Raw genomic sequence first — 8,547 nt, 5'->3', positions numbered from 1 at the left:
AATGGACAATACATGTTTCTTAAAAACAACTTGAGCAGCCATCAGAACCGTGGTGCTGGGATGAGATCCAGGCCTCAGGGTGGGTTGGGACTAGTTGGAGAAAGCTTCTGGGCTGTTTCACATTTCAGGGGCCATGACAGAAGCAGAGGCATAGCCACTGTCCCTCTCAGCAGAGGACAGCTGCTGGCCTGCCACACCAATTCTGTGCTTCATATCCTGGAAAGCAGTTTGTTGTATGTGGTCTATGATGTTACAAATAAGGGAGACAGAAACACAGACAGACAGACAGACTGGGAGGCAGGTCCAAGGTGGAACTTGGGTGTCACTGGAGCTAATATTTGGCATGACAAGATACTGAGTTTCTCCACCTTTATGGATGGACGTGGACACCGAGAGGAAGCCGCAGAGGCTGGGATGAGGCAGGATGTGTGGGTGTCAGGGCGGGGGAAGTACAGGCAGAGCAAGGCTGACCTCCTTCTAGTCAGCATGAAGGGATAGGCAGGCTGGTGTAGGGTGCTCTCAAGGGATCAGTAAGGCTGAGGGCCCAGTCACCCTGGAGATAATCAGAGATTGCAGGAGCTGTTGTTCACCTAGGGCAGGGGCTCCCTCAGGAGAAACCGCTGTCCAGATCCAGCTCGGATCAGACAGACAGGATCCTGCAATGCTAGGGTGACCCTGGGCGGGTGAAAGGGGCTGACTCAGAGGCCACCTACTACAGCGGAACAGGTTTTGTTATCTCACAGATAGCATTCACTTTGATACTTGCCAGCTGGTGACACTGGGCCAGTCACTCAGCTGTCATAGCCTCAGGTGTAAGGCAGTTTGTAACTGTGATGTACGGCCAGGGATGCGGCTGGATTCCTGTTCATTCCTCACAGAGGCCTTATGCCTCCCTCCCTCCCTCTCTCTGTCTCTCTCTTTCTCTCTTCCCTCCCCCTCCCTCTCTTCCTCTCTCTTCCTCCCTCTCTCTTACTTTCATGTATATGGCTGTTTTGTCTGCATGTAAGTCTATACCACATGTGTGTCTGGTGCCCCCAGAGGCCAGAAGAGGGGGTCAGATCCCCTAGGACTGGAACAGACAGCTGCTGCGAGCTGTCATAAGGGACCTGGGACTTGAACCTGGGTCCTCTGGAAAGGCTCTTAGCCACTGAGCCATGTGCTGACCCTCCAATGAGAGGTGTGTGGTTCAGGAGGGTCGACTAACTTGCCCGTGGTCCCAAGCCAGCCCTCTGGCCACAGCAGCTTGCCACCATTGCCTTCCTGGGCTGTAGAGACAGTTTCTTTGCAGGCCACTGGGAAGGCTGGCCTTGTGTGCCGGGGTCTCAGGACTGGATGAGGAAGCAAAAGAGTCTCCATCCACCCTGGAGGTGCAGGAGCAGCTCAGTCAAGCTCAGCTCTTTAGTCCGCTTTCTTGATACCAGCCCTCCTGACCACACTTTACAGTTTGCAGACCCCTCCCTCTGTCTCATCCGGTGGAGCAAGAGAAGGAAGTTCTACGTTCAGGATCACACAGTGTGCAGCCCACTGCAGCTGCCTTCAGAGCTCTGAGGGAGAAAGTGACTCTGACTTTATTTGCTATTTCTGTGCATATATGTGTGTATGCATTTGTGTATATGTGTGTGCACTTATGTATATGTGTGTATCTGTGCATATGTGTGTGCCTGTGTGTATGTGCATGTGTGTGTATGTATGCATGTGTGTGTATGTGTGTATGTGTGCATGTGTGTGCATATGTGTGTGTGCCTGTATTCCTATCGAAAGAGCAGAATAATTTAAAATGCATTAATGATTAAAATGTCAAAATTCTCTGTGCAGAAACCCAAGATATTGGCATTGAGGTTGACCCTGGGCCTCCCAGGAGCTGGGGTGTGATTCCTGCCTACTGAGAGTGAGCTTCCTATAATAGCCTCCCTTCACAGAGGGTAGAGAGTGAGGAAAGAGTTAAATTCACAGGAGAAACCAGACAATACCTCAGCCAACTGATCCACACCAGCAAAGGGCAGGTCTTGTTCACAGGAAGCACACCTCGCTGCCATCTGATGAGAATTTGACCTCCCAACTTACCCCTGAACACCCCAAACCCAGAGCCCCCCACCCCCTAAACCTAAGAAAAACATCAGCCTTGGGCTATAGGGTAGGACCCAGCTGAGGGGGAGGGAGGAGGGGGAGGAGGAAAGAGGGGAGGGGGGGGAAGGGGGAGGGGGAAGAAGATTCAAATACTCAAAGCTGTCTGGATGGTCAGCAACAAGGAGGATCCCAGTTGTGACAGAGAAGGGGACGGGTGAACACTGAGGCAGTGAGAATCAGTTACGGACTTGAGTTCATCGCGACGGCCCGGGCGGCGCATTCCCCACAGCAAACACGGTAGTAACAGGGAAATGTGAGGTGTCATAACACTGTCATAACTTTCCTATAAACCCGGAACTGTACCAAAAATGCAGGGTCATTTGCTTTTGTTTTTGTTTTTGATGAGGCAGGGTTTCTCTGTGTAGCCCTAGCTGGCCTGGAGCTCACTTTGTAGACCAGGCTGGCCTCAAACTCACAGAGATCCTCCTGCCTCTGCTGGGATTCGTCATGCTCCATCATGCCCAGCCATAATGTAGAGCTTTTTTTATTGGTTTAAAACAAAATTTCTTTTTAAATAGTGAACGGTTTCCCTGGCCGACACATCAGCCTCTTCTGGAGCGATTGTCAGCTTCCTCTCCAGGATGCCCCAGAGAAGACAGTGGCCCCGCGCTATATTGTGGACACCATGGCCACTGGCCAGGCTGCCGTTCTGGGTTTCTGCTGGTTTATTTGTTTTTTTTTTTTTCAAGACAGGGTTTCTCTGTGTAGCCTTGGTTGTCCTGGACTCACTCTGTAGACCAGGCTGACCTTGAACTCACAGAGATCCACCTGCCTCTGCCTCCCAAGTGCTGGGATTATAGGCGCGCGCCACCACTACCCGGTTCTCTGTCAGCTTCAAACTGTGGAACCCAGGCAGTCCTATAACTTCTGTGCCAGGTGTCCTTAGAGCTGGAGTTTGCAGGACCATTGAGAGGGTCAAATGTATGCGTGTATACAATAGGCATTGGCATGCAGTTGCTGAAGCTATTAGGAGCGTACGAGTGAATCTCTGTAGCAAACGTATAGGAAAAACACCAAACTTGCAAATGCAGCCTCACAGAGTTACCAAGTGCACCTTCAGCGGCATTTCAGCATGTTAGCTGACAGCCCCGGCTGGAGGTCACACGAGAGGGAACTTCTGTTGACATCTATTTATTGTTGCTCAGTTTGTTTGTTTTTTGTTTTTGTTTTTTAGTTTTCCTCTCTCCCCCTCCCTCCTTTCCTCCTCCTTCTTCAGACAGGGTCTCTGTGTTGCCGAGGCTGGTCTCAAACGCACAGGCACAAAGTGGTCCTTCCGTCTCAGCCTCCTGAGCAGCTGGAACTAGAGATCCATGTCCCATTTCCAGCAAGCATGCTGCTTTCCACTCATTAAAGGCCAGATTTTATAAAGCAAGGGGCCAGGCTGGAGAAGACTGACACACAGCGAGTTCTCCTATTATCACTTCCTTTCAGAACTTAGCTCTGTGTCTAGCGATTGTGGCTCTGTGCAATAGTGGGTGCCTGGTACCCAAGAAGATCACAATAGGGCGTCCGACCCCTACAGCTGGAGCCACAGGTGCTGTAAGCCGCCATGTGGGTGCTGGGAACCAAACCCGGCGTCTCTGCAACCTGTAAACCTGGGCGCTCTTAACCTCTGAGCCATCTCTCTGGACCCCGGGGTTATTTTTGTTTGGCAAAAACGTGAGAACAGTTCAGGTTTTACTGCCAGATGGAAATTTATTTTTCTAATTTTGCAATCTTCCTGAATCCCTTGTTCCACTGTCAACCTTCTTTCAGTTCCTTCTCTGATCCGTCCTCTTGCTTCACTTATTAAGTAGATAAAGAACTTTTGTTGCTTGTGGTGTGTGTGGTGATGTGCACTGGTGCCCGCGGTGTGTGTGGTGATGTGCACTGGTGCCCGCGGTGTGTGTGGTGATGTGCACTGGTGCCCGCGGTGTGTGTGGTGATGTGCACTGGTGCCCGCGGTGTGTGTGGTGATGTGCACTGGTGCCCGCGGTGTGTGTGGTGACCTGCACTGGTGCCCGCAGTGTGTGTGGTTATGTGCACTGGTGCCCGCGGTGTGTGTGGTGATGTGCACTGGTGCCCGCGGTGTGTGTGGTGATGTGCACTGGTGCCCGCGGTGTGTGTGGTGATGTGCACTGGTGCCCGCGGTGTGTGTGGTGACCTGCACTGGTGCCCGCGGTGTGTGTGTGGTGATGTGCACTGGTGCCCGCGGTGTGTGTGGTGATGTGCACTGGTGCCCGCGGTGTGTGTGGTGATGTGCACCTGGCTACCTTTCTTGTTCAATCCAGGAGCGTCTGCAGCTGGGTAACGGGGAGTGGGGGGTCAAGGGGTGTGCCTTGGCTGGCACCCTTCTGCCACTCAGTTTGGGGTCCCAGTTAGTTGGGCGATGCTCCTCACTCCCTCCTCAGGCCTCCCCAGAAGAGTCTCTCCTGTGATTCTAAGTCACAACAAATTGAGGATAAGGATGAGCTGACGAGCAGGTGAGAGAGAAAGGACATGACAGTTTTCTGCCTTCAGTCATTTACTTGACACGATTGTGGATTGCACGTGGGGACAGTTTGCTTCTCCTGCTGTATAATGTACCATACAGCATACAGTGCATAGGCAAACCACGGTAACCACGGCAGCCACGGTAACCACGGCAGCCACGGTAACTACGGCAGCCACGGTAACCACGGCAGCCACGGTAGCTGTGGACAACCTGATCCTGCAGGCAGACAGCTGGGAAGCACAGAGAGGCCCCACAAGGGAATGTGTCACACTCGCGTTAGCTTGGCTTAGCCCACCTCCCCACGGTTCTTGGCTTGTTGCTCCTTCTTCCTCTCCTGGTATCTCCAGACAGGAAGAGCCAGGCTTCGCTGCCCTGCAGGCCTGAGTATCAAGTTGTACTGGGTAGGGGGGGAGGGCGCTTTAGACAGGAGGATCTTGGGGACTTGGGACCTCCTAGTGGTACTGTTCCTGGACTGTAGCCACTGGGAGAGCATGCTCTGAGGGCTGTGGTAGGGGGCTAAGACCTGGGGAATAGGGACTGCTTGTGGGAGACAGGGTGCTGGGGGAGGGGGAGGGGTAGTACCCAACAGCTCCGGCACTGACTTGCCTTGAGTGCCCAGCATGGGTGGGTGATCAGGGCACAGTGTGTGGCAGGCAGTGGTGAGAAAGGGACTGGCCAAGCTGGTGGTGACAGTCACAAAGTGGTCCAGGACACCCCCTTCCTGTGGAGACTGAGCAAAAGAGAGGCTCAGGCTAGCTTGTAGCCTTTTCAGGAGGGGTGGGGCAGCCTGGGTCTGGGCCTGGGCCACAAGCTGGGCCAAGGCTGGCCACTCCGGCTGGTACTGCAGGCTGAGCTGCTCTACCAGGGGTCTCTTCAGCAGCTGCCGGATCTTCCGCACAGTGTCAAAGCTGTCAGTCAGAACGGCCCACTCCAAGGCTGTCTTGCCCCGAACAGGATCCACTGAGCTCAGGTCGGCACCTGCAAGAGGCCCGGTGTGACACGGGTGGGTTAAGGGAGCCATGGTTTGTAGAGGCTCATTTATCAGCAGTGGGGGATGGTTTAAGCTTGATTCAAAATACCTCCCCGGACTGGAAGCCCAGGGCTGTGGCCTTCTGTGTAAAGTCAGGACGAGGGAGTCTTACAGAGAGCCCACGGGGTCTCGAATTGGCTCTAGGGCCACCTGAGAGAGCCCACGGGGTCTCTGATTGGCTCTCGGGTCACCTGAGCAGAGTGGAGCACAGGTAGCTCAAGCCACAGCTGCGTGGGCGCGGGGCGCGGGTGTCCTATTGCTGACCCCGCTCACTTTGCTGCTTCATTAGTTTGCCCCTCTCTCTGGGACGGGAGTGACACAGTAACTGTGAAAGGAGAAAGATATAGGGTGCCCTTCCTCCCGACATACCCTCTGGGCTTGGGAAGGGAAAAGCTAAGGCAAGGATCCCTCAGAGAGACCAGCAGAGGGCATCATCAGCCACCTCAGGGAATAGTGTGGGCCCCCACAACTCCACAGACACTGCGAGCAGCGGTCCTCCACAAAATGCTCCATCCGCAACCAAACACTGCCTACGGGCCCGGAGTCAGTCCTCACGGCTGCCCCATCCGGCAGCCTTCACTGTGCTGTGGCCGTGTGTCACCACCTGGGTCCAGAACTCAAAAGTCTGGTTTTAGGTACCGCCTCCCGCCACAGCTTCTCCCCTAAGCGTCTGCCCTCTTAGCTGGGGCCTCCGTCGAGCTATGGCTAGCTTCACCAGAAGACCGCGGAAGAGGCTACTCCTCCCGGGACGCTGGCCTCAACCCGTGTCCCATTTCCACCGTTCTTGCTGTAGCTAAGTGGTATCTGGTGGGCTGGTAGTGGGGCTGCACACCTGCCATCAGGAGGGCGACCACGCACTCGGACCGGTCCCGAATGGCAGCCTTCATCAGAGCCGTGAGGCCCCGCTGGTCCCTGCGCTCCAGGTCCAGCCCAGCAAAGTAATGGAGCAGGAGAGTCAGCACCTGCACGTGACCTGGGGAGACAGGACCGCAGAGCTGGCCTTCCCAGGTACCCGGATGATGAAGGTGGCCAGGGGGAGACCCTTGTGCAAGGCGTGGGTGGGGTGTGGCCCTGATGGCTGGGGTGGGGGCAGGGGCGGGGTGCTGTGTCTCACACCTGCTTGTGCAGCCAGCATGAGGGCTGTGTTCCCGTCTTTGTCCTGTTGGTTCACATCCAGGAAAGGGCAGCGGCTGAGCAGAGCCACAATGGTACTGAAGCCGTGGTAGCATGCAACCAGGAGGCCTGTCTGGGGACAGAGCAGCTTGGACCCCCACTCCCCCACACTTTCCTCCGCTAAGTTCTCCTTGGGACCCCACCCCACCCCGTGTCTTCTAAATCCTCACTTTCTCAGAGCCTGTTCGAACCCCCGTGAAGATGGTTCTCACCCATCTAGGGTGGGAACCGGCTCTGGAACTCTCTGGGGGGCTGAGCTGTCCCCCAGCTGCTCTGTTAAGTCCTGGGGCATCTCACCCTCCCATTGCTGTTCGCCTCGGAGGCCTCCTCTGGGGAGATCCCGATGTCCAGCCTGGCTTGGAGTTCAGCGGGGTCATTGTGAACACAGGCCCAGTACAACGTCTTCAAATTGCAGCCAAGGGTAGGGGTCTCGTTGCTGGGGCAGGACCGTCCCTCAGACATAGCTAGTCCTCTCACGGGGCACTGGTGGCAACTGCGACGGAAGGCAGCCAAGGCCTCTTACTGTAGGCCAGGTCCTCAAGGAGGCTCATGACAGAGACTGTCACTCTCCCCTTCCCCAACCTTACCTGGGGCTCTAAGGGTCTCCAAAGGCCATGACGGCAGGGGTCCAGTCTGTGGCTCAGAGCACCCCACACCTCAAAAGCTGACGGACTGTCTGTCACCAGGTGACAGATGGCTGCGCCTGCAGAAAGCTGTGGTAAACTCCTTGGGCTGAGCTGGGTCAAGCGGGTTAGGAAGGGATTGAGAGCCTGGAGGGTGCTGTTGCCCAATCCCTGCTTGGAGATCCACCTGGGCCCATCGTTCTCACCTTTAACGCGCATGCGCGTGATCTCAGCCACACTTAGCCGCGGCCTCGCAAGAGAAACATTATGAGGCTCTGGGCACCCAGCGGCACAGCCACTTCAGAGGGGCAGATTTGGGGAAGAGGGCGTGGCTGTAGTGTGGGGGAAGGTGTGAATATTCAATAAAGATGAATGGAAGGCTGGGTTCCAGGGTTTACCCAAGGAAATCAAGACATAAGGAGTTGTCAGGAGGCTGGAGAGACGGTTGAGAAGTTAAGAGCACTGACTGCTCGCCCAAAGGACTGTGGTTCAGCTCCCAGCACCCACTGGGCAGCTCACGGCTCTCTGTAACGCCAGCGCCAGGGATCTGGTTCCCTCTTCTGGCTTCTTCAGGTACTGCATACACATGGTCCACAGACACTCGCTGGCAAACAAAACAAAACAAAACAAACAAAAAACTCCAAAACAACAACAACAAACAAACAGAAAAGCATCCATAAAGAGAAACTTTAAAAAAAAACTTAAAAAAAGAAATTTCAAGTTGAGAGTATGAAAATTATGATGTATTAAACTTAATAGAGTTAAAATGGTAAGTAGAATATAGCATATTTAAATGATGAACTAAAGTAGTAAATTTGTACTGTCATATTTTTAAAGTTTATTTATTTATTCAGTTTACATTGTACTGCCATTTTTAAAGTTAGTAAGTTGCGCAACTTGGAGCTCAGATTGCAGCACGCTCCACATTGGCGTGAGGGGGTCAGGGGTCAGGGGGTCAGGGGTCAGGGGGTCAGGGGTCAGGGGGTCAGGGGTCAGGGGGTCAGGGGTGAGGGGGTCAGGGGTGAGGGGGTCAGGGGTGAGGGGGTCAGGGGTGAGGGGGTCAGGGGTGAGGGGGCAGGGGTGAGGGGGCAGGGGTGAGGGGGCAGGGGTGAGGGGGCAGG

The 8,547-nt window shown here is 54.6% G+C and overlaps 1 protein-coding gene across 1 annotated transcript; it reads right to left on the bottom strand.

Annotated features, from left to right (window-relative positions):
* Positions 1 to 4,388: 4,388 nt before the first annotated feature.
* Ankrd33 (ankyrin repeat domain 33) lies at positions 4,389 to 7,289 on the bottom strand. The gene is made up of 7 exons (XM_051159394.1): positions 7,101 to 7,289; positions 6,747 to 6,876; positions 6,495 to 6,603; positions 6,461 to 6,462; positions 4,896 to 5,578; positions 4,720 to 4,830; positions 4,389 to 4,409 (listed from the first exon to the last, which is right to left on the bottom strand). The coding sequence occupies exons 1-7, from the start codon at positions 7,263 to 7,265 to the stop codon at positions 4,389 to 4,391; spliced, it is 1,221 nt and encodes a 406-aa protein (XP_051015351.1). The 5' UTR covers positions 7,266 to 7,289.
* Positions 7,290 to 8,547: the final 1,258 nt, after the last annotated feature.

Source organism: Acomys russatus, chromosome 17 (genome assembly GCF_903995435.1).
Source record: "Acomys russatus chromosome 17, mAcoRus1.1, whole genome shotgun sequence".
NCBI lineage: Eukaryota > Metazoa > Chordata > Mammalia > Rodentia > Muridae > Acomys > Acomys russatus.
Note: the sequence above shows the minus strand (reverse complement) of the source record. Positions and strands in the feature narration are given on the sequence as shown.